The sequence below is a fragment of the Vombatus ursinus genome, unplaced genomic scaffold (assembly GCF_900497805.2).
Source record: "Vombatus ursinus unplaced genomic scaffold, bare-nosed wombat genome assembly UNPS02014791.1, whole genome shotgun sequence".
Taxonomy (NCBI): Eukaryota; Metazoa; Chordata; class Mammalia; order Diprotodontia; family Vombatidae; genus Vombatus; species Vombatus ursinus.
In genome coordinates this window covers 5,078,187-5,104,657 of record NW_020954569.1, presented here as the reverse complement: position 1 = coordinate 5,104,657, position 26,471 = coordinate 5,078,187, and the positions used below count along the sequence as shown (strand labels likewise).

The 26,471-nt window shown below is 37.6% G+C and overlaps 2 protein-coding genes across 8 annotated transcripts in view; one reads left to right on the top strand and one right to left on the bottom strand.

The window, feature by feature from the left end:
- Positions 1-9,166, bottom strand: part of DROSHA (drosha ribonuclease III) — a 112,301-nt gene extending 103,135 nt beyond the window's left edge. For 4 of the 7 annotated variants that reach the window (XR_003569689.1, XM_027868869.1, XM_027868873.1 and 1 more), the window contains exons 1-2: positions 9,106-9,166; positions 8,745-8,813 (exon numbers count right to left, since the gene is read on the bottom strand). The gene's annotated coding sequence lies outside the window, so the exon portion shown is untranslated. Of the gene's footprint in view, positions 1-8,726; positions 8,814-9,105 lie in introns of all 7 variants that reach the window. The other 3 variants (XM_027868870.1, XM_027868871.1, XM_027868872.1) reach the window with 3 other exon arrangements.
- A 309-nt stretch (positions 9,167-9,475) lies between these two features.
- Positions 9,476-26,218, top strand: CUNH5orf22 (chromosome unknown C5orf22 homolog). The gene is made up of 9 exons (XM_027868752.1): positions 9,476-9,712; positions 11,569-11,714; positions 14,954-15,103; positions 17,730-18,183; positions 19,720-19,782; positions 20,052-20,173; positions 23,422-23,488; positions 24,690-24,829; positions 25,704-26,218. The coding sequence occupies exons 1-9, from the start codon at positions 9,632-9,634 to the stop codon at positions 25,834-25,836; spliced, it is 1,356 nt and encodes a 451-aa protein (XP_027724553.1). The 5' UTR covers positions 9,476-9,631; the 3' UTR covers positions 25,837-26,218.
- Positions 26,219-26,471: the final 253 nt, after the last annotated feature.

The following is a 26,471-nucleotide window of genomic DNA, read 5'->3' as shown; positions in this document are numbered from 1 at the left end:
ATAATGGGAAAAAAGGAATGATGAAATAAGGGATAGGGTCTTTGCTTCAAGGCAAAGCAGTAATGATAACTGACAGAGCAATTTTATTTTTTTTGTTATTTGTTCCTGCCACATCATACCATGGAAGTACCTCTAGGTTCTCAAAGGTTATCCCAGTACACTGTAAACTCTGGCTGGCTTTATCACGCCAGAAAGGCTCTGCCTGAAATAACTGAATCTTCTCTCAGAAGATCACCCTAGTTCACCACAAAGAGACCCATCACCAGTAAGCTGGTCACTTAGCAATGGTTTTTGTTTGTCCACAGCAACGCACAAAACAAAGAAAAATTTTAAATGGCCTTCAATCCCATATAGCCCCGTTCTGCTTCTCCAGCAGCAGAGGGGGAGGAAAGGGAACATGGGGGTGCTACACCACATAACTTTTAAACCATTAAAAAACTTAAAAATTTAACTCAATATTATCAATGTGAGATACTTGTTCAATGAACAAATGGACAGAAGAAACTGAATCATATCAATTTTGACATTCTTGCTATAAGTGATACTATTAAAAAAAAAAGGATTTAAGGATTTTACAGTTAAATAAAAGGACGGTTCACAGACAGAGAGCAAGGGGGAAAAAATAGTTGCCTGAGTGGGTTTAACCATATGTCTAGAGACAACAATAAAGATTATTTAATAAGATTTTTAGTCATCATGTACTGCAGGACTAATGCTAAGTATGTGTCAAAAGACTACCATGAAAACAGCTTATATGCCAACTTCAACTGATGAGGCCAGAAAGGTAGAAAAATTAAATGAAGAGCTTGATAAGCCCTTCCTTATCAAATCAACATATACTATCATTCTTGGTGATTTTGATGAAAAGGTTGGATAAGGTAGGGATGCTGAGAAATATAAAGGGCATCGTGGTTCAGGAAGAAAGAATCAGAGAGGTCAAAGATTTGTGAAGGACAGAGAAACCTCATGATACGATAATATGAATCTTTTGTTTCTTTGAAGAAAGAATTGATAGACACTGGACATGACAAATACCAAATAACACCGTGTGTGTGTGTGTGAGAGACAGAGAGAATAAATTACTTTAACTAGAAAGATATTATTGATATGGAAGTTATCCAAGAATCAGCTTTCAGGAAATAGTTAAGAGCATCAACTCATCATAGCCAAGATCAAAATTAGCCAAACAGAAGAATGAAAAAAAAAATACCTATGGTGTACAATTGAAAAAAAAAATCCACCCTTATTTAAACAAACAAAAAAAGGATGGTTTCCTGTATGGAAGCAGCAAACTCATCTTCCTCATATCAGCTTCTGCAAAAAAAAATACCCAAAATTAAAAAATAAAAGCTCAAGAGAAAAGAATTGGAAAAAGTAGCTTAGAAGAGAAAGTGATATATCTTACTCAAGAGATACCTTGAAAATTAAAATAGATCAAAGAGATATGAATGACTTCATGAGACAAGAAATATTATATCAAAATCAAGAAGAACATTAGAAAATATAAGGCATCATATATGAAAAATAACTAGCTTAAAAAACAGGTCTAGAGATCATTTAAGAATCACTGAAATATTTGAAAATCAGGATAAAAATATAGAAAAAGCTTGGATGTTTCAAGATAGCATAAATTAGGGCAATATTTCAAGAAAGCATAAATTAAAACTGTCCAGATTTATGAGAACCAGGGGGAAAATGAAGAAATGAAGAATCAAACAATCACCTCCTAAAAGAAAATCCAAAAGGAAAAATCTCAGGAATTTCAATCAAAATCTAGTTCTTCCAGGTTAAAGAAAAAAATCCTACAAGCAACTAGAAAGAGTCCAAACAAGAAACCACAAGCAGGATCACACAAGACATGGAAGCTTCTAGTATAAACCAGAGATCTTGGAAAAATACTCCAAAAAGCAAAAGATGAAAGTTTGCAATAACAGTTAACATTTATATAGCACCTACTATGTGTCAGGCACTATGTTAAGAGCTTTATAATTATCATCTCTTCTGATCCTCACAGCATCCACAGGAGGTTAAGTGACTTGCCCATAGTCACACAGCTAAAAAGTGTCTGAGGTCATATTTGAACCCAGGTATTTCTGACTCCAGGCCAGCAGTCTACTCACTGCATCTTCTAGCTTACAACCAAGAATAACTTAGCTTTATAAATAGCAAAAAAATATGGATTTTTAAGGGAAGAGGACTTTTAAGCATTTGATAAAAAGAATAGGAGCTCTGAAACACAAATACAAGAATTAAGAGAAACTCAGAAAGGTAAATTTATTTGAGCAATTTAAAGCTGCATGATTTACTGCTAACGTAATAAGCAAAGAAAAAGCAAGTGTCCCTTCAGATCTTTAATGTGTTCAGAAGTTATTGAGAGAATTAATAAAGAAAAACAGAATATTTGATTCTGTTCTGCAGGTTCTAAGAGAGAAAAAAAAAGGGAAGGCAAAGGGTATACACTAGTTCAGAAAGAAGGAAAAAAGCAAGAACTTGCTACATGAGAAGAAAAGTATACAGATGGCGAAGAAAGGTTAGGGGGACTGAGTATATAGTAAACCTTAATCTTATTTGAATTAAAGATACAACAGAAATAATCCTCTTCACTTACCTATGATTTAAGAAAAAAAAAATCAACCCATGAGGCAAAACATATAGCAGGAAAATGCATTTCTCATTTAGAGGAGATACAGCAGAGTTGGGGTTGAAGAGCTTTTCTCCATGGATAATGAGGTCATCCCTATACTGTTGCTTAAAGAAGACAATGTGATGATTGCATCAAGTCCTGAGATATTTCAGGGCTTCCTGGAAGAGACCTGTAATCTGAAAAGTTTGGTTTATCTATCTACCCAAGAAAAATCAAATGGATGAAAAATGTCTATTACTCAAATTTCAACATGCTTCTAGATGAACATAGCATAATGCTTGAACTGATCATATTACTGATGGACAATGAGTTGGATAGGGTTGAAGAGGAGGTGGCAAATGGATTGGACTGCTTTGGGGAAACTGCAAAGCTCCCTTATTTACCCCAAGCTTCTCATAGAAGCAAAGGGTCATCTCTAATACTAACAATTTAAACTGGTGTCACTATATGGTAGCAACACATGGAATACAACTGTTTGTGAAGAACTAAAGATGAGCAGTGTACGGTGTAATATGGAAATGGAAAAGTGTATGGTGTAATAAGTAGGTTACAACAAGAACTCTGAAAAACAGTAGTAAAAGATGTCATCAAGAAACTGTGATAGCAAGAGAATATGGGCTATTCATGAGGCAAGAACAAGGGATGACAGGCTGCCAGCGTTCCATTGACAATCGAGTAATGTCAAGTGAAATGAAGGCCTCCAACTTCTTAAGCGGACACCCTATAGAAAACTTTTTAGAGGACATAGATAAAAGTCATATAGGACAAGCAAGGGATAGATGATTGCAGTCTGCATTGCTGGAGGGTACTTTTGAATGAATAAGGTCACAGATCCAGTGGAATTTCTCATTCAAGAATGACTTTTACACTGAATGTTCCCTCATTTCAGTGTTACATTTTCAGTACCTTTTCCTAACATTTCTCATGCATCACTACATTTGGGTCTCTCACCTTCATATCCTGCACTTTGCCCTCATCACCTTTCCTTGGTTTCCACCGCTCTCCTCAAAGCCTAAACTTTATTACCACTACTCCCAAAAGGTCAAAACATATGCGAAAAGTCAAAACACATGTGAAATAAAATTTTTAAAGCTTAAAAATTTTAAGTGTGCAAAGAGGAGCCATAATTAATCTTCATGTTTCTACACAGAAGGTGCTAAATAAAATGCTTTTTTTTTTGGATGATAATCCAACATCCTGATTTTACAGATGAGGAAACTGAATTCTAGAGATTACAATAGTAAACAAGTTTATCTCTGTACATTTTTATTATATGCTTCTCCATAAGCATAGCATTACAGGCACATGCTTATCTATAAGCACAGTGTTATAGTAGAAGGAACAATTGACTTGGAATTAGAAGATTTGGGTTTGAGTATTATCTCTGCCAATGGCTCCCTAAGTCACTTAGGCAAAAAAATTTACTAGAGCTTCAGTTTCCTCATTTGTAAAATGGAGTTAGTGATATTCACACGATCAACCTCACAAAGTTGGCGTAAGTATTTTATATACCAGTATTCCATATGCCAATCAATCAATAAGCACTGATTGAGCATCTGCTATGTACCAGTCAATGTGCTAGACTGAATATTAAAAGACAAAAGTAAAAGTTTTAGATCTTAAGGAGTGTACATTCTAACCAGGGGAAATATGAGGCAAATTTGGCAGAAAGGCACTAGCAGCTGGGATCAGGACAGGCATCATGTATGTGGCCCTGATGTTGAGCTTTGATGAAACTAGGGATTCTTACTGTAAGAGCTGGAGATGACAAGGGAGTCTATTCCAGGCAACGGGGCCCAGTCAACAGAGAGGCACATAAAGGATTTCAAGCATCGTATGTGAAAAACACTAAGAAGGCAAGTTTGGCTGAACCACAGTATATATGAAAGGGAGTAACTTATAAGGCAGAAAGTTAAATTGAAACAAATTTGTGAAAGGTTTTATAATCCAAATAGAGTTTTAATTTGATCTTGGGGAGTCACCAGGATTTTACTCAGTAGTGGAGTGACATGGTCAGCCTTATACTTTAGGAAAATCACTTGGGCAGCTGTGTGGAGAACGGAATGATGAACGCAAGTAGGAAGACCTGAGAGACCAACTAGTAGGCTATTTCAAGTCTAGTTGAGACCTCATAAAGCCCTGAAAGACAACAGAAACAGGACAACTGGAGAGGAGGAGCAATTGTGGAGGTAGAAGTACAAGAGTTGACAACTGATGAGATTTATAAAATAAATGAGAGAGGGGGGCAGAGCCAAGATGGCAGACGGAAAGCAGTGACTGTCTTGAGCACTCCCCCCCAAACCCCTCCAAATACCTATAAAAAATGGCTCTAAACAAATTCTATAGCAGCAGAACCCACAAAAAGACAGAGTGAAACAAATTTCCAGCCAAAGACAGCCTGGATGGTTGATTGGAAAGGTATACCGCACTGGGCAGGGAGAGGAGCGCAGTTCATTGTGGGCACGCAGGCTGCAGACCCTGGTGCAGGCCTCAGAGACTGAATCGCAGGCAGTTGTGGCGGTTTCCAGACTTCTCAACCCCTGAACGCCAAAGACAACTTTGAAGGTCAGTGGGAAAAGTCTGTGACTGGGGTTAGAGAGGAGCTAGGTCTCAGCCTCAAGTCTCGAGTGTGGCCCGGGGCAGTGGCTGCCTCCTGAGCTTCTGGCCACAGACTGAGGGGAAATCAAGTGGCTGATCAGAGGAGGATTGCAGGGATCTCTTTGCCACTGCTAAGGCAGGAATCTCTTGCTTTGCCCGTGCTTGGATCTGGGTCACAGTTATGAGGGGTGGTCCTGGGGCGAGGAAGAGCGCTAGCGTGGTGGACCTTGTTGTGGTGGTAGAGAGAAAACACCTCCCCCCTTATCATACCACCTTGGAAGAACTGAAAATTTACAGGTCCCTAGAAGTACCTCTGAAAACAGCTGTACAAACCCTCGAAGCTTGGGACAGTACATTCTCCACACTGGAAGCAGACTTTAAACTTAACAAAGAGTTTAAAACTCAAGAAATTGGCCGGGATCATGAGTAAGCAGTGCAAAAAGAGTCAGACTATATTATCTTACTTTGGTGACAAAAAAGATCAAAACATACAACCAGAAAAAGACAACAAAGCCAAAGGTCCTACAATCCAAAGCCTCCAAGAAAAATATGAATCAGTCCCAGGCCTTGGAAGAGCTCAAAAGGGATTTTGAGAAGCAAGTAAGAGAAGTAAAGGAAAAACTGAGAGTGATGCAAGAAAATCATGAAAAACAAGTCAACAGCTTGCTAAAGGAGACCCAAAAAAATACTGAAGAAAATAACACCTTAAAAAATAGCCTAACCCAAATGGCAAAAGAGGTCCAAAAAGTCAATGAGGAGAATGCCCTAAAAAGCAAAATTGGCCAAATGGAAAATGAAGTCCAAAAGATTACTGAAGAAAATACTTCCTTAAAAATTAGAATACAGCAACTGGAAGCTAGTGACTTTATGAGAAATCAAGACACTATAGAACAAATCCAAAAGAATGAAAAATTAGAAAACAATGTGAAATATCTTACTGGAAAAACAACTGACCTGGAAAATAGATCCAGGAGAGATAATTCAAAAATTATTCGACTATCTGAAAGCCATGATCTAAACAAAGAGCCTAGACATCATCTTTCAAGAAATTATCAAGGAAAAATTGTCCTGATATTTTAGAACCACAGGGCAAAATAGAAATGGAAAGAATCCACCGATCTCCTCCTGAAAGAGATCCCCAAAGGAAAATTCCTAGGAATATTGTAGCCAAATTCCAGAGTTCCCAGGTCAAGGAGAAAATATTGCAAAGAGCCAGAAAGAAACAATTCAAATATCGTGGAAACACAATCAGGATAACACAAGATTTAGCAGCTTCTACATTAAGGGACTACAGGGCATGGAATATAATATTCCGGAGAGCAAAGGAGATAGGATTACAACCAAGAATCACCTACCCAGTAAAACTGAGTATGATCCTGCAGGGGAAAAAATGGTCATTCAGTGAAATAGAGGACTTTCAAGCATTCTTGATGAAAAGACCAGAGTTGAATAGAAAATATGATTTTCAAATACAAGACTCCAGTGGAACATGAAGAGGTAAACAGGAAAGAGAAATCATAAGAGACTTATAAAGGTTGAACTGTTTACATTCCTGCATGGAAAGATGATATTTGTAACTCATGAGACCTTTGTCAGTATTAGATTAGTTGGAGGGGAAAAAATTATATGTACGTATATATAGATTTAGATAGAGGGCACAGGGTTGAGTTGAAAATGAAGGGGTCATATCTGGAGAATAAAATTAAGGGGTGAGAGAGGAATATACTAGGAGAAGAAGAAAGGGAGAGGTAGAACAGGGTAAATTATCCCCCACACACACACAAAAAAAAAACAGAAAAGAAAAGGCTCTTACAGTGGAGGGGAAACAAGGGAAGGTGAGATGGAATGAGTGAATCTTATTCTCATAGAATTTGACTTAAGGAAGGAATACCATACACACTCAATTGGGTGTGGAAATCTGTCTTACCCTATAGGAAAATAGGGTGGGAAGGGGACAAGACAGTAGGGGAATGATAGAAAGGAGGGCAGATTGGGAAAGGGAGTAATCAGAAGCAAATACTTCTGAGGAGGGTCAGGGTCAAAAAAAAGAAGAGAATAAATGGGTGGGCAAGATAGGATTAAGGGAAATAGAGTTAGTTTTTCACAGCATGTCTACCATGGAAGTGCTTTGCATAACCGCACATATATAACCTATATTTAGTTGCTTGCCTTATCAATGAGGGTGGATGGGGAAGGACGAAGGGAGAAAATTTGGAACCCAAAGTTTTAAAAACACATGTTCAAAAAAAATGTTTTCACGTGCAACTGGGAAATAAGAAATACAGGAAATGGGGTACAGAAATCCATCCTGCCCTACAGGAAAATTGAAGGGGAAGGGGATAAGAGAAGGGGGGGGAGAGATAGAAGGGAAGACAGACTAGGGGAAGGGGTATTTAGAATGCATGCCATCTTGGGGTGGGGGAAGGAGCAAGATGGGGTGAAAACTTGGAACTCAAAATCTTGTGGAAGTAAATGTTGAAAACAAAAAAATAAATAAAAATTACCATAAAAAAATAAATGAGAGTGAGGAGTTAGTCAAGAATGCACTAGGGTTGCAAACCTGAGTAACTGTAAGGATAATAGTACTAACAGAAATAGAGAGGTTCAGAAGCTTCATTAATTTTGGGGGAAGGTTAATCAGTCAACAAGCATTTAACTGTCTACTATGTGTCCAGCACTATGGTAGGCAATAGGGATCCAAACACAAAGAAGGAATCAATCTCTACTCTCAAGGAGCTTACATTTAATGGGATGAGTTGAGTTTTCGTCATGTTGATTTTATGGACATTCTGTTTGACATGTCAACTAGGCAGTTTAGTAAGGCAGGAATGAACTTCAGGAGAGAAAATAAGACTGGCTATATAGATACAGAAATCACAACTATCTAAATACGACAGAAATTTTTACTGCATGGGAAGAAATACTTTTATAGCAATTTTGTATGGTGCTTTCCTCACTGCCTTGTCTACAACGAAATAGCTCAACATATAACAACAATAATCTCAAAACAGTGCTCTATATGGCACTTTAAGGACTGCAAAGCATTTTACATATGTTAATTCATTTGATCCTCACCACAACCCAGAAAGGCTAAGTACTATTATCCCCATTTTATAGATGAAGAAACTAAAACTGAGCGATGTCATGTAACTTGCCCAGCTACTCCTTTAAAAAAAAAGGATTTGAACCTACATCTTCCTGACTCTAACACTTCCATCCATACACTACACTTCTTGAAATTTTTAAATTTATAAATGAAACGATCACTAAATTAAACTTTCAAAGACACAGTAAACTAACGCATGAACTGGAAAATTCCAAAACCATCAAATGAGAAAATTACCTGCCCCCACCCGCCCCCAAAGTAAGCCATCTGGAAAGCAGGGCCAGCTCTCTAGACAGACCCCTTAGAGGAGATTAGGGCTAAAGGAGGGGTTATTTATGTAATGCGCATGCATGCAGCGACAACAAAAAGCTGACTGACTGCTTTTCAAGGACCAACCCAGCTCCGCACAGAGGCTCATCACCAGCAGGCTGTCCATTGGGTGATGAATTCTTTGCCCATGGCAACCTATGAATCAAAGAAGAGAAATCTGAGGTCGCCAGCGCCGCCGGCCCACCCCCACGCCTTCAGAGGCATCCCTGGGGGTCACTTTCCCTAGTCCCCGGATTCCTGGGCGGGAGTGGCGGAGGATCACTTAGGCCGGAGAGGGGCAGGGGGCAGCTCCAAGCCCCACCGCGGCGAGGAGCGAGCCCGGCCCCCGCCGGCATCCTCCCACCCCGCCTCCGGGAGACGGCCGGCGGACAGCGCGTCCTGGAACAGACTCCCGCAAACCATGTTCCATCCAGGCCTCGCTTCTTACCTACAGGGCGCTCCCGGGGGAGCCGGGTGGCGGGGGGCGAAGCCGGGGCCCTGGGAACGCCAGCCGCCGCTGCCGCAGCCGCCACAGGGGAAAACAGGGAGGAGCCCCGCGGGCCGAGGCTGCGGCAGGCGAGTCCGCAGCTCCGGAACCGGAAGCCAGGGTGTAAAGGGCAGGACTGCGGCGCGCTAGGCAGCCTTGCAGCAGGTGCATGCGCTCCAGGTTCCCTCTGAAATTGGTAAAGGAGGGTGTTGTGTCAGGAAGAGTAAAGTCTAGAAGATCCAATCAGCGCTGGGCGTCCCTCACGGGGCGGGGCGAGCCAAGTAAGGTTGGCCCGCCTTTTCTCCTTCCACATCCGGGTGAGAGCTAGTATTTCCGCTTCTTCCTTACTGTCTGTGTGTTTTCGTGCGTTTTGGTCCTGTAGATTTCTCCCCGTAGCTCTTCTTTCTCGTCCTCCCATGGAACGTTCGCAAGCCTGAGGTTCCATCTCGGAACTCTGGAGACCTTGAAGTTCTGAGCGCGGACAAACATGACTCAGTGCCCCGGCGAGCGGCCCCCGCTCAGGCTCTATCCGAAGTTACCCGTGTGGGTGGTGGAGGATCACCAGGAGGTAAGAGCTCGGAGCCCGGGGCGCAGCTCCGACCTTGTCACCCCCAGACTCAGTAAACTCCAGTGACTCCCTCTTAGCCCCAGGATCAAGTACAAAATGTTGTGTTTGGCTCCCGGAGCCGGCCCCCACCCTTCCCACGGCCGCGTCCCCCCAGTAACACTGACCCTGCCCCAGGCCGGTTCCGGGGACCCCTGTCCCCGGGCATTTTCTCCACACGTCCCCCCGTGCCTGCAATGCTCCCCCTCCCTGGCTTCCTTTGAGCCCCAGCTAAAACCCACTTTGTACAGGAAACCTTCCTCAACCCCTCTTAATGCCAGAGCTTTCGATCTCTTTTATTTGCTGTTTGTCCAGTGTATAGCTTGTAGTTTTTCTTTTGCATGTCTTTTCCATTAGATTGTAAGCCCCTTGTGGGCAGAATTTGTCTTTTGTGTCTTTTTGTAGTATCCTCAGCGCTTGGCGGAGTGCCTGGCACTTAGTGGGTGATTAAGAAATGTTAATTGATTGATCTGTGGTATTAATGATTTTAAGGACTACTCACATTACTTTTATTTGAGATTTGTAGGGATTCCTCTTTAGGGTCTGCATGGAGTAATGAATAGAGAACCTGCATCAGAGTCAAGAATGAATCAAATATTTATTAATGTCTTCTATGTATCAGGTATTGCACTAAGAGCTTCAGATTCAAAGAAAGGCAAAACAGTCTAGGTGCTTCCAATCTAATGGGGGAGAGAGCTTGCAAACAACCAAGAAAAAAGAAAATATAGATGGGGTTATTACAAAATTGTTCTGGGGTACATTGACTGGTAATGCCAGTAAGTAGCCAAGTAGCAGAGAGATAGAGTTCAGAATTGTAGTTTATTCCCTCAGAGTGAGACACACCTTCAGAAGTCCATGAACATGTGTCAAGAGGAGGCCCTTAGTCTAATACAAAAGGAAGGAATGTATCCTTCTTAGCAGTCATTCCAATCAGTAAACTTTTTAAGTATCAAGGAGAGAGTGATCCACAGTGTTCAAGACTGAAGAGGGATCTAGGAGAATGAGGATTGAGAAAAGGTCAGTGGATTTTGCAACTAAGAGATCATTAGTGACTTTGGAGAGGGCAGTTTGGACAGAATGATAAGATCAGAAGCCAGACTGTAAGGGATTAAGAGAGAGAGTGGAGGCACCTATTGTAGATGGCCTTTTCATTCCCAGTAGATGAAAGAAAAAGGGCAGACTCCCTGCTCTGTATTTGGACCTTGATCTCAGGCTGAGTGTAGCAACCAGTAGGACTGTAATATTGAACTTTTTAAAGCTGTGATTCATTCATTCTTTTAAAAATCTAATTTGTATATTGTTTTGTTTTTACCTGTTCAGCAGACAGTCACCACCCTAGATCTGTAACTAATATTTTTAAGAAGCCTTGGCCTTAAATCACCAGAACCTGTATATACTAGAGAAATAATTGTAAGCAGAAGTTAGTTAATAGGGTTCCAGGAGGATAGGAGGGAAGAATCAGAAAATAAGATCTTCCATTCTAGGTACAGAATCATAGAATTTTAGAGTTGAAAAAAAAACACCTTAGACATCAACCATTTCAATACCTTTATTTTATAAACGAGAAGACATAAGTCCCAAAGATGTTAAGTAGTCCTTCTAGATCACACAAGTAGTTTTTGCTAGAGGCAGGAGTAGAATACAAATGCACTGATTAGAAATAGCAATTTGGACATCATCAACAATAATACTACATCTCTCCCATTTAAAATTTATCTTTTTATGGTATTAAGGTTTTTTTAGTTTGTAGTAATATACATTTATGTTTTTTTTTCTCTAAGCCAATTCAATGCATTTATGCGTCCATTTATCTCTTCCAGGTCTTGCCTTTCATATACCGAGCTATTGGCTCGAAACATCTTCCTGCCAGTAACATAACCTTTGTTCATTTTGATTCACATCCTGACCTCCTTATTCCTGTGAATATGCCAGCAGATACTGTGTTTGACAAGGAAACTCTCTTCGGGTAGTATATATTCAATATTAGTCATTTCTCATGTGTTTGAAACTTAGTTTTTTCTATAGATGTTGTGTAACTAAGGAAGTAGAATTGTCTTTAAAGTTTAACTTGCCCTGAGTCAAATCAAACCACAGCATATGTTTTTGGTTTGTTTGTTTTTTTCCTTTGCTTTGAATTACAGAACTCACAAGAGTGGAGTGAAAGCTCGAGCATATAACTTTCTGTGCCATTTGTAATGTGCTGTGTTTTGTGGAAAAGTAGTCACAGTCTTTTTTGGTTTTAGATTTATTGTGCCTCTTGTTTTTATACCCCATTGTCTCTCTGCGTTTCTTCCCCATCCTCCATGTGCCCTCTTGTGTTAAAAAGAAATACATGCAAGCAAAACCAACAGATATAAGATTATATCTGATATAGTGTCATATTCTTCTGCTTATCCTACTGCACTACTAAAAGAATGAAGAGATGGTTTTGTTACCAGTTCTCTAGGGTTGAGATTGAGCATTTACAAATAATCAGAGTTCCTGATTGATTCAGTGACCAACCAAGATTCCAGAGAACCAGGGTTGAGCAATGCTACCCACTTCCTGACAGAAAGGTGGACTTCAAATGTAGGATAAAACATACATTTTGGATATGGCCATTGTGGATATTTGTTTTCCTTGACTATACATATTTGTTATAAGGAAGTTACTTTTCTCTTTTTGCTTTTTTAATAGGGATAGAGAGAGAAAATAAGTGCTTATTTTAAAAAAATTTTAAGCAAAGCAATCTTTTGAACTGCTTTTTAGTGTTTTCATAATGTATACAAAATACTTTGCAAACCTTAAAGCCCAAGTAAATATGAGCTGCTGTTATAATTCAATTTATTATTTTTATTATTATTATTCCCTTTCACTCTGCTCTGGTCCATACAAATCTTCCAATGTTTTTCTTAATTCCTCATGTTTGTCATTTTTCAACATCAAATTATATTCTATTATAGTAATATAACACAATTTGTTCAGTCACTCCCCAAAAGATGGGCATCTACTTTGTTTTGTGGTTTGGGGTTTTTCCTCTGTCTTTGAGCTCTTTCAGGTATACATCCTGTTGTAGAGGTCTAGGTCATAGGTCATGGACAGTTTGAGAAGTGAGAAAGGAATTTATAATTTTCATATTACTCAATATGTTATGTGTAATGAATATTCCAATAAATTAGTTTTCTTAAGAGCTACCTCTCTGGCTTGGGAGTCAGCTCACAATGCAGCTTGAACTGATTAATCAAAACTCTGACACCACTCACAATCACTGGACCTTAAGTGAAGGGAATCTGAGATTGTAGAACTTGTTCCCATCACAGAACTCTGGTCCTGTGAGTGGTCATAACCCCCAAAGACTTGACTCCAGAATTGTTGTTTTGTGAGACTTGTAGGTTTCTCGTGGGAAATCTCTAAATTATCGTTTGTAATTCACCTTCCCTAATTGTGATTTAAGTACATAGCCTGTGTTTTTACTTCAGCTAGAAGAACATTCCTCATTCTGAAATTGATTAATTAAACTACTTGATTACTGGCACTCCCATCTCTAGGCCAGCTTTGTGCAGCTCCAAGCATTCTTAGGTTAGAGACTGGTTCAGTAAAAATACTGTTAGCAGAAGTTTTCTTATATAAATTCAGTTATGATCCTTATTTTCTGAGTTAGAGAATCTCAGTTGGAAGAGACCTCAAAGGCCCTAACTCCTTACCTGAAACCTAAATCTCCCTTATAACATCCCCAAAATATGACAGGATATGTCACAACAAGTTTGTAGGAAAAAGAATGAAGCTGTCCATCATAAATAATATACCTTATTATCTCATTGGTTATGTGAGCTTTAATATTATGGTACTCCCTTCTTGTTGCAAGTTGGAGTCAATCCATTCCATCTCATCCTCTTTCTCTTGCTAGTAGTCTTCAAAGATCCTCCATGGAGAGTTCAACCAATGTGTTCTGGGCCTTCTTCTAGGTTTTTGTACATTTGTGTGGTACCAGTGGAACACTCTGACTAACCATCTGTTATCCTTCCCTTTTCTACTTGTCCACTCACTTCCTTTTCTGATCTTGCATTTCCTGATTATCTCTTATATCACAGGGGTCAAACTCAAATAGAAACAAATCCCCACAGCCACATATTTACTTAGAAAACCACAAATTAACATTATTTTCTGTTTTATTTGTTGTTGATATATAGAAATACTGTTTATTTTCATGTATTTATTTTGTATTCTCCTTTATCCAAGCTATAATTGTCTCCATTTCTTTGCTTTATAAGATTGTCCAAGGAAACCATCATGTTATCTGCAAATGGAGATTCATTTTGTCTCTTTTTCAACTATGCTTATGCCTTTACTTTCTTTCTCTTGTCTACTGCTAGGGCTGACGTTTGTAGGACTATGTTACATAACAGTGGGGAAAGGGGCATTTTTCCTTTACTCCTTTATTTACTAGGAAAGCTTCTAGTGTTTCTCCCTTGCAAATAATGCTAACTTTTGGGAAAAAACACACATTTACACACTCACAATAATTAAATTATCTATATATGTTGTGTTTCATCTACTGATACAATCAAATAGTCTGTGTTGTTTTTGTTTTTGTCTAGACCTGTGATTTCATTGGTATTTTGAATTTCTGATGAGGAAATTCTATCCTCACACTTTCCCACCTCCTTATGCATAGAGGTCCCTACTTTGTGCTTATAGCATTAGAGAGTTGCCTTAGTGACTGAGAGATTGTGACTTTCCTAAAGTCATTAAACCTATGTTAGATGTCACTTGAATACAGGTCTTCCTGACTCTGGTGCCTGTCCTCTATCTCCTGAGCCACATTACTCTCTTTTAAAAATAATTGTTGTTGATTACTTTCTTAATGTTGAATTATCCTTGCATTTCTGACACAAATCCAACTTCATTCTGCTGAGATTTTCTTCAACATTTTTCTGTGACTATATATTTTCTTTTCTTTTTACTTTTACAAATGACCACTTATAGTTTCCCACTACCACACTTCTTTTTTTTTTTTTTTTTTGGAGGGGTATTGATCCTTAGGGGGAGGACTGTACTTCTTTTATTTTCATTTCTTTCAGTAGCAATTTTCTATAGTTTGGAATTTAAAGTAAACCAAGCAGATGTTGGTAAAAGTATGTATTTTTATAACTAGATTTAAATTGATTTAAATGAAAATTTTTGTAATTTATAACTTAAATGTTTCTTCTTTCATTTATTTTCTAGGGAATTGAGTATTGAGAACTGGATTATGCCTGTAGTTTATGCAGGTCATTTTTCTCATGTAATATGGCTCCATCCATCATGGGCTCAGCAAATCAAGGAGGGCAAACATTGTTTTTTAGTGGGCAAAGACACCTCCACTACAACCATCAGGTAACACATTATCATTTCTGTAGGTATGAAAAGGATTAAATGCTTCATATGTCTTTTAGTTATAGCTAAATAGGATAGTGATAGTAGCTCATATCTTTGTAGCCTTGGAAAGCTTAGAGAGGGCCCTCCTCCCAGCAGCCTTGTGATGTAAGTACTAATATCTCCTTTCACAGATGAGAAAACTGAGGCTTAGATAGGTACAGTGTCTTGGCCTGAACCAAACAGCTAGTAATTGTCAGACCTGGTATTTGCATCCAGTCTCTCTCTACCACTCAAATGCACTTACTAAATTCACACATGCACATAGTACTTTTATATTTTGCCTTTAAATTTAAGTTGATGTTCAGATCTTTTAAATTACAATTTTTTGTTCTGAAATAGAACTCTGAATTCTAATCTTGTTTTATCTCATGAGTGATATCATTAATTCCCTTTAATTTTTTGACAAGCTGTGTCCCTTTGGCCATTTGATTAAATAATGCAGAACCTATTATATTATAGTGTATGTAATATACAACATTAGATCCTTTTTTCTTATTTCATTTTCCTTTCCAAATGTTTTCTCATTTTGTCTCACTGATAATTTATTTATCTAGTGTTTTTCAGTTAAAAACTAGTTTTCTCTCACACTATGAGAGCTAATGCAAATAGTATTATCCTCATTTTACTTATGAGGAAATTTAGGCTTAGAGGGATTAAATGTTCGAAGCCAGGTCTTCTGACTCCCATTTCATCATTCTTTTCTGAAACCATTGCCAGTATTAAATGTTTCCTGTTTGCTAATTTGTATTTTAATGTGTAAATTTTGGTGTATTTTTGCTTTCAAGATAACATAAAAAAAACACAAAAAATAATGTGTTGCTGTTTTTCTCTTTTTATTACTGCATACTGTTTTGTCATCAACAATTGAGTGACCAGATACACTTTTTTAGGTAAAACTAGGTCTTTATGTCAGAGATAAACTTACTAAATAAAAGTATTCCTTTTTTTCCACTTGTATTTAACTATTTCAGCCATTTTCATTCAGTTACCAACACTGATTATAGCATTAGATTTTCTATCTTACGATCACATATTTAGAGCTGGAGTGGCCCTTCAAGATCATTAATTATAAACAATTTAGAGGTGTAAAATATATAATAAATTATGTCTATCATAGCATGTGTTATACACAGTTTATATTATGTACACCAGTACAACAAACTTTGCTATATATCTTGTATTACCAATATAATACTTTTGGAATATCAAAACATTTATGGCTAGATAAAATACTTTAAGCCATTAAAATACTACTTTTTATAACACAAAATATAAGTTGTACTGGCAGTATTTTTATATACATTAAAAAAATTGTTGATTTTCCTGTTGTATGTAGGACAACTTATAGAATTAATGTTGTAAAATGTGAGCCTGACCTGATAGCCAACAGACTTAATAAAAATGAAATATGATTATATGTCTAGGGTGCCAGGCTTGGAGTCAGGTAGATTCTGGGCTTGAATTCTACCTCTGACCTGACACTTATTAGCTTGAGTGTAATGGGCAAGTCACTAAACTTTTCTGAGCCTCTGGCAGTTCTCTTAATTCTTTGTTATACACAGCTTGTATTCTACTTCCTCAAATTGAATTGTCACACTAATGAAATCACAAGCCCTTTAAGCTAGATGTTCAACACATGCTTTGGGGTGGGGGGGGGGGGGTGGGAATAGTATTGACTGTTCTTAAAAAATCACCAGATCTGCTAGCTAAAAGGCATCTCAAAGATTGCCTAGCCCAAGTTTTTCATCTCAGGGTTCTTTCTTTGTTGATCCTCAAGGCAAAATATATGTGAAGTATAGTCAACGAAATTTGGCTAAATTCTCTAAAAGAACATGAATTTAACACTAATCCAGAATGTTAGAAATAGAAAAGAACCTGAGATCTCATCTAATAAGCCACAGGTCTCACAGATAATAAATGTCTGACCTGGGATTTGAGCCCTAATCAGATTCACACTCTCCACTCCTATCTTCTTTCCATTGTACTAGGCTGCCTTTCCAACTTTTAAGTGAAAGTTGTACAGTTGTATTTTAAAATATTCTCCTTCAGAACACTTATGAATATGCTAGTATAGCTTTCAGTTAGTGTGGAAATTTTATTTCCTCTTTAGACTGTAAAGGATGCTTTTATATATGGTTTCTTATCAAGTAATTCAAAGATTTGTATCCATTTGTGTTCTTTTTTTATTTTTTTTTTAATTCAATGAATGATGCTATAGAAAAAGGAGACTTTGGTCATTAAAGGACCTAAGTTAAATTCCCGTTACAGAGGAAAAAAAGTAAATAAAATGTATTTTTACTTGAATGACAGTTGTTCTAGGGAAATGTCTGGTTGTGCTAATTAGTTGATGCTTGTCTTGTTTTTTAAAAACTTAAGAATATGTTGATATTTCAACCACTCATGTTCATTGAATTCAAATACTAGATTTTATTTAAAGGTATTACTTTACAAGTTATGAAAATTTCTTCTCCAAATTTAGCTTTTCTATATTATGTTTTTAGATGTCTCCTGGTCTACCATGAACACTGAAATTTTAGCATATTTTCCCATTTTTCACTTTGGAAATTGTTTTCTTGTGATTCAGGGTTACAAGTACAGATCATTACTTCTTAAGTGATGGTCTTTACGTTTCTGAAGATCAGCTGGAGAACCCAAAGCCTTTAGAGTTGGATGTAATTCTGGTAAATCCTTCCCAGCTGGTCAGCAGTCAAGAGGAAAGTGGAGCAGTGCCTTCTGCTAAGAGGCTGAAGTTAGCTTCAGAAGGGTCACAAAGCACTGCACTGACGAACTCTTCCTCTTCAGAAGGACTTTGTCCAGATCAAAAAGCAGAAGAAATGGAAAAGGATACAGGATCACAATTGGCTCCCCAAACTTGCGTAGCACCAGCAATTTCAAGCTATTCTGAAACTCAGGACTGCCAAACTAGAACCAGTGCTAGGGAGATTCTCCAGATTCTAAAGAAAGGAGATGCCTTTGTTTTAGATGTTGACTTAGATTTTTTTTCAGTCAAGAATCCCTTCAAAGAAATGTTCTCTCAGGTAAATATACTAGTGTGGGTGACTAAAGACATACAGCAGGACGTAGGGTGGGAAATGGGTTCGCGTTTTTCAAAGAGTCTTTCTTATCATCTAAAGATAACTTCTTAGGTTCATGCATCATTGTCACTAAACCAACCCAAGGAGAAACTAACTACCTAGAAGCATGGGATTGTTAGGTTGCTTTGTGAGATCACAGAGGCAAGGCAGTGTGAGTTCTAGTTAAGATTATGCAAGAATCCAAGGCATAACTGCATTTATGGCATTATTATGACAATGGTGACATTATCCAATCAAATGGACTAATATTCCATGCCTTTAATTTACTTTTAACTGTTATTCTAGACCTACTTTGGAAAAGTATTAACTTTAAAGTGAGGGAAGCCATTAAATTTTAATGAGTTTTTTTTTAAGGATCACATATTATTTGTATCCCATTTAGAATTTAAATTTAATGTTTGGAGAGGTGGTTTAATCTATAACTTGAATTGTCAGAAGCCAAAAATACTCATATATATATCAGTGCTCCATTTTACTGTTTTACACCATGAATATACATAGGAAGCAGTTATGAGTCACTTAGATGACAGAACACTCTGGTGTAACATTAAAGGTCACTAAGATTTTATAATACAGGCTTATATTCAGTGTTGGTCTAATATCCATCATCCTGATTTTCCCCTTCTTGCTATAGAGCACAGTGCATCATGCCCTCTGGAACTACAAAAAAAGGTGAAAATTTTCTATCTACAGCTCTCCCCATTTCTCTGCTGGAACCAGACGTATGTTGTGTTCAAGTGGAGAATCATTCACCTGGAGCCAATGGCCTCTGTGACCAGCAGCTATCAGAAATTTCTAAGTAGCAATCAGAACTCCTTAGAGAGCCGTCATAGTAGAGAATGCTTGGACATGTATTCTAAGGCCCTTTCTGCTGCCCATATTCCCAAGTGGGATTATGGTGCCACATAGGCTCTGCTGTGTAAGTGGTGTGGTCTGGCAGTCTTGCACTTGAGCACATAGTGGGAGGACTTTTTCTCCCTCAGTCTTTCATAAAACTGCAGTAGACATCAGTCCCTGTGTGTATAGGAGCTCACTGACTGAAATACATCCTATACCCTGGCCTTTTTTCTCCCAAGATTTCTCATATGCTCTTAGAAGTTCGGCTTGGTATCTGGAAAATCTCTATATGATGAATAAGTATCTTGTTTAAAATATTTGTGTTGTAAAATTTATGAACAGTTAAAAATATTTAAATTAAGGGATTTTATGCTTCAGAGTAATACTTGCTTTTATTACTCTGTAGGCTTCAGGAAGTATTTGTACATAATTAATTTATATTCATTGTTCCAATAATAATCATTTGTGAAGAATCCCTGAAAAGGATTGGACCATTTAGAGTAAAAATCTGAAGATCACTTCTCATCTGACTTTTCTAGAATAACCTTTAAAGAGTCATCCAAAGAAGTTTTTCTCTGTAAAACTGTTTTATACTTTAATACATATCTTTTTTTTCCCCTGGGGGCTTGTTTTGTCTTCCAGGAAGAATACAAGCTCTTAAAAGAACTATACAGTTTTAAAAAGCCAGATACAGAGCTGACAGAGGTATGCCAATTTTATTTGGGAGAGGGGGAAGATTAAAAAAAGAAAACACTTTAAGACCCTATGTTATGAATGACTGGAAGCTTATTAAGTTGACAACTTCCTAGGGACTGCCCATGCTCTTTTTTATTAATTTAAGCAAGTCATTCTTATGTTGGAGTTTAGGAATCCTTTCCCTCTCTTTCCTTTCTTGTGGAACTGAAATTTGCATTGTAATGGGATTTTCTTTGAATTCTGAAATCAGTTACAGTGTTTACACTCCATTCTTAAAGGAGGGCTTGGTAGACTGTGTGGAAAGTCGGGTTCATCAGCTGGAAGATTTAGAAGCTGCATTTGCAGACTTGTGTGATGGTGACGATGAAGAAACGGTACAGAGATGGGCTTCAAATCCTGGGTGAGAATTAAGGTGGGGGGGTGGTTCTTTATTGCTCCTGGCATCTTCTGGAGAACTTTTTTTCATGTTGCTTATATGTGTAGATCGTTAGCCTGGTTTAAAAAAGTAAAACTTGTTATAACGGTAAATTTTTCTACAGTTGGAAAAAAAATTGTTTCTTGCTGAGGGAACTGCATCTTGAAAAGTATAGAGCAGGGCCTCCCCAGGGGTCCTGTGCTGACAAAGCCCTCACCACTCAAACATCTTGTTAAGTCCATAGATTAAAAAGGAGCCATTATGAAGTGTGTCATCAGTATAAGGGGAAAAGTTTCTTCTCTTTTTATATCAGCGCTGTTTCAAGCTAGCATCATAAAAATACTGATTATTTTTCTTTAAGTAGCTTAGAAGAAAACTCAAAATATAAAAATTACTGCCTGTTAAATGTTGATGACTTATTTGTAGCTCTGTTATTGGCATCATCAGCATCTTTAGTATGTATTCTGTGTCTTCAGTGAACTGAGAAATATATTTGTTCTTTCATATTTTGTGAAAGTAAGTAAAGGGACTCCCAAAATATTGATTACAGTTGACTTGTTTGAGATCTAGATTCTTAACCTTTCTGATGTAGTTATTATGTAATGGTGTATAATAGTTATCTCAATATGTATCGCCTTCTCACACACGCATGCACACATGCCCAAGATCAGAAGTAGGGAGAAGGGAGTGTCATCCTTTGCTGGGTAGCATCATCTCCAAACTCCCTTGCCAGTTAGTCAAAGGAGCTGTTACAGGAAGCCTAGATGATTCAGAGCTCCAAGGGTCCAATGAGCCAGAATGACAAAGGAAGGATATAGGTGGGACAGCTGCCATTGCAGCTTCTGTGTTGGAAATTTGGAGAAGAGATTAGTTCAGGAGGGCTGGCAATATAGATTTGACAGTCGCTTGCACAAAACTGGTTCAGTGGATCCACGGGGACCTGATGGGTCACCAAGGGAGTGAGAGTGAGAAGGCTTTAAAGGGAAGATGCCCACACTTACTGGGGCTGGAGGAAGAGGATGATGGAGGGCTCATAGAGATAGGAAGAAAAATAAGAAAGTGCAGGATCATAGAAGCTAAGGAGGAAGAAACTGTTAAAGAGGGAGGGTGGTTAGTGTCAAAAGATCAGGAAAGTTGAAGAGTAAGAAAAGGTTAACATTTGCAGCAGTTAAGAGATTGTCAGTAATCTTGGAAAGAAGAGTATCAGTCTATTGATGTGATTTAGAGCCATCTTACAAGGGATTGAGAAATAATTATGTGAGGAGGAGGATAGATGCAGGCATAACAAGCTTTTTCTAGAAGTGTGGATGTGAATGGGAAGAGAGTAATAGGACAGTGTCTTGAAGGAGAGGTAGGGGCAAGTGAGGTATTTTGTAGGTAGCACAGAAGAAGACAGTAGATGAGAAAGAGAAGGAATAAAAGAGAAGTCGTTAAGAGGAGATGAGATGCAGGACATAGTCAGAAGGGTTGCTTTGGCATCAAGCTGAAGTAAAAGACAAAATTAGGTGGTTCTGATCCCTAGACTCAGGGTTCCTTTTTTGAACTATAATGAACTCTCAAGTTAACTTTACATTTACTCCTTGTCATTTTCTTGGACCAACGGAGAAGGTTTAGGGGCTCAGTAGCAGATTCTGTAATGAATTGGAAGAAATGTCTCTTGCCTGTTGAATTTTAAAACATAATTTTTATTATATATTGAAAATCTAAGGCGTAATGATCTCATGTTTATATTTACTAAGCCTTTAGTTGCTGGTTTGTTTGGAGAATGGGGGATTATTCTGACTTTTCTTCAGCATAGGCTAGCTGAAAAGAGCCCTGAATTCAGAATCAGAAAACCTGGTTAGGCTCTAAGCTATGTTAGTTATTATCTAGGCAGTCTTGGTTGAGCCAACTGTCCTCTCTGGGCTTCATTTTCCTCTGCTAAAAAATTAGGAAGTTGGACTGAATGACCTTTAAGAGCCTTTCTAGTTCTAAATTCTATGATCCTGTGAAATGTACATCAGTTTCCATTAAGTTGGAAACAGCCAGTTAAATAACATTTTGCCATATAGTTCTCTGTATTCTGTCATGGTCACATCACATTTGGAATACATTTTTCTATTCTGGATGCCACGTTTCAGGCAATTGAGACATTGATAAACTGGAAAATTTTGGGGAGAGCAACCAGGACTGTGAAGGGCCTTGAGTTCACATTATTTGAGGATACAATTGAAGAGACTAGGGATGTTTAGCCTGGAGTAAAGGAGATGTAATAACTGTCTTTCAGCATTTGAAAGGCTGTCCCATTGAAAGGGGATTAGACTTGTTTGATTTGACCCCAGAGAGCAGAAGTAGGAGCCCAGGGGTAGAAATTGGAAAGGGGAAAATTTAGATTTGATGGAAGAAAACACTTCATTGCTTAGAACCATCCAGAAATGGAATGAGCTGCCTTTAGAAGCAAGGGTTCCTTTCCCTGCATGAGCACTTGTCTTTTGCAGATGTAGGTTGGACTATAATGACCTCTCAGGACTTTTCTAACTGCAAAGATCTTGTAATTTTCTGTAAGTGTTATTTTGAATGCAGAAATTGGGGGTATAATGAAAGGAAAAATCCAGGATGTAAATGTGAAGTACTGGGCATGTAACTCCAAGTGTTATAATTGTTTCTAGGTAGAGTAAAGTGAAGAGGAGTGGAGTATTTACTGCTATTATTACCATACTCCTTTTTACTTTTAGAGGCTGGGAGAGATTATCAAATAGATTTCCATCTAGATTAAATTAAATGATTAAGTTTTTCACTGTGGTTTTTTACCTTTTGAGAATTTTATCTTATGGAAAAAATAAAAGGGCTGTACTTGTTGAGAGAGAAATTTTTTTAGGATTTTGCTGAATGTAAATTGTCATTTTAAAATATATTTTAGGAAACCTGTGTTTATTTTTCCTTTTATCACATTTGTTGTGGGTAAAAATCATTTTTTAAAGGTACAATGGAATGTTAACTTAAAGGGATTAGAAGTGTAACTGTTCACCTGTCTATATATTCTATAGTCTTAAGGTATTAAATAGAGAACAGATTAAGTTTAAACATAATGAAAAGATATTAACAGCTTTTTTCCTTCATGCTACAAGCATACTGTAAAATGGTCCTAATTTAAAATTTTAAGTAGAATTTGTCTTTTCCCATTGTGATTTATTAAGATGTGTATGGTGTTTGTGTACTTATGGATTTTTTTGGGGGGGTGTGCTTTTTTATAGAATGGGGTCCTTAATTGCACTTGTTCAGAGTTTGAAAAACCGGACAGAAACACCAGACTATGAGATGGTAAATATTTTCATCTGAGAAATATAAATTAGCCTTTTATAAAGCATGGGGGGGGTGGAGAGGGGAGATTGGCTCTTTATCAAATGATTCACTGGTTTCTCTGCCTTGGAAGTATGAATGAATTATTGAGAGAAACGAATTAAAAAGAAATAAAAATTAATGAGAAATAGAATCTCTAATTTTCCATTAATCAGAAAATTTTTCATAATCATTGGTGTTCAAAATTTTTATATGATATAGAAATACAACACATTTGGCTTTGCATATCCTCTCAATATGTTGGGGATGCCTATACCACATTTTTGTTTCCATGTAGAAAGTTTTTCATTGTAATACACAAAAAAGGAGGTGATTACTAGTAGGTATCCTTTTTCACAAGTCAGTATTCGAAGCAGTGAAGTACGAAAATGAGGCACTCTTATTGGTAAATAGTTATCAGCCTCTTCCTCATCCTCCCTGCCCCTCACCCTCATTCCCCCCCCCCAATAAACTTCAGTTAGTCTACTTGGTTTGTTGGAATACAGCTCAGAATGTGATTTCATTGACTAGACTTGGGCTAATGAAAGTCTCTACTCTTTAAAGTAGAAATTATTGCACACAGAATCATACAGCTTGATTGACCCTTTAATATACCATTCTTAGGAATTTGTTCTTTGTCTTCATATTCATATATTTTTGTAGGACTGAAAAAGTTTGAAATCTTTTGGTATAGTGGGTAGAGTGCTAGACTTGGAGTTAGGTAGGGCTGGGTTCAGATCTCATCTCAGACTTTTTACTTGCCTTGTGACCCTGGGTACAAATCACTTCATCTCTGCTTTAGTTTCCTCAACTACAGAATGAGAGAGAGTTGAGCTTTAAATCTATTATCCTAAAAAATTAAAATGAATTGCTGTTGACAAAATTCCTATCACCTCTATGCAAAGACTTTAGTGAATATAAAATTGTTTGAAAGCAGACCTCTCTCTACCTCTCTTCTTTGCAAATATGGGAAGTTCAGAGTATCAAATATTGCATATGCTCTAAAACTCAGTTGATGTGTTGGTTAGTTTTGCTGAACTTTTTTTTTCCCCCAGGTAGGAAAGGAAGAGGACTATATTTAGAAATGTATAAAAAATAAAAGTTTTAATATAATAATGCTAAAGAAAAAAGGTTTAACATTTGAAAAGATATCGTTTTAAAGGCTTTTTTTTTTTAATGTTAGGTGCATCAGGCTGGTCTGACCTGTGATTATTCTGAACTTCCTCACCATATCAGCACAGAACAAGAAATTGAGTGTCTTGTACAGTCTCTAAAATATTTACTTAAAAACTTGCCAAAGCCTACTCTTGTGACCATTGCCCGGTAAGACTCACTAAATTATTTTTTTCTTTTCCTGAAGAGTAAATTCACAGGATTATTAACTGCTAATATCTATGTAACATGTTCCTGATATTGACTTTTACTGTCTATTTATTGGTTTCATTATCTAACAAATTTTGCATAATGGTGAACAGAGTTAAGGCTAGACATGCTAGATTCCTAAACTTTTTAGTCAGAAGTTTTTCAGCATTGCAAACAAACTACCCGCCCAAGTAATTCCCTTGTTTTTCCTCCCCCCAAAAAGAAAAGCAAAACAAAAACCTTTGCCTGATTTCAGTCTTTGCTATTTGATCCTCTGTCATTGTGCTCTACAGCAGAAGGTAGTCATGGGTTCATTCTCAAGGCAAGGCCAATCAGTGCTGGGATAGATATAGGAAGATCATTGTCATAGAGGAGCTGCTTTGAGATTTTTATACTTTTCTTTCCACTTACTCCTTTAGTCTAGGGCTAAGCAATGGATTTTTTTTTTAAGGTATGAAGTCAGTTACTAAGTAGCAAGTTGTGTTTTCCTGTGCCTGGTTTTTTTCTCTTTGTGCTCTCTGGAAAGTTCACAGACTTCACCAGCTTTTTGTCTTGAACACAAACCAAAATCACTGTTCTAATTATACTTTTTTTTGCTTTTTAAGTAACATAAACCCACAGCATATGTGTTAGAATTGACAAAAGTACTCTCAAAATAAAATGCACCTACCCTCCTCTCTAGTGAATTCCAGGAAGGACTGATTTATTTTTAAAATTCTAACAGTGTAATCACAAAGCACAGGCAGACTTTCATCATTGTAAAGTTCATTGGCTTTATCTTGTTAGCCTTCTCCCTCTTCAGCTATATGTAATTTTATTCAAATTTTGGTTACAGGTCAAGTTTGGATGACTACTGTCCTTCTGAGCAAGTTGATACTATTCAAGAAAAGGTCCTTAATGTGCTTCATACTTTGTATGGAAGTCTAGACATTCACTTGGAGTATTCAGCCAGTTCACCTCCTGCTTGAAAGGAAAAAAGATTCCTATTCCATCTAAAAAAATGTATTAGCAATATCTCCTTAACTCTCCCATGCAGCTTCTTAAAATGAATATTTTGGTTGCTTTAAAATTTTAATTGGAGTTGTTTCTAATGATCTAATCTTCAGTCTCCCGTCTGTCTAGGTTATTGAATATCAAATATGACAGTTTATGGAATTACTGTTTCACCATATCTTTTTGTCTATCCTTTCTCTGTCCTCCATGTCCCTTCCCAACCCAATTCTGTTTTTCAGCCTTGTAAGCTAAAGTACAATGGACCCTGCTTACAGGATTAAGTGCTAGAAGGGACCTTAGAAGTCATGTAATTCAACCCCCTCCTTTTAAAGATGAGGTAACTGACTAGAGAGCTAGGTGGTGTAGTGCATACAGTGCTGGGCCTGGAGTCAGAAAGACTTTGTTTTGTTTTGTTTTGTTTTTTTCAAATCCCAAAAACATTTATTTAGACCCATCAGAATAAATATACATATGCATACACACACAAAATATACAGCTACATATAAGCTTATAGTAAGAACAAGTATACCTTCCCTGTGGCATTAGAAAGATAGCCCTCATTAAGGATCATGAGGTGGATATTCTCAATGTGGTCTCATTGTGTCCCTGA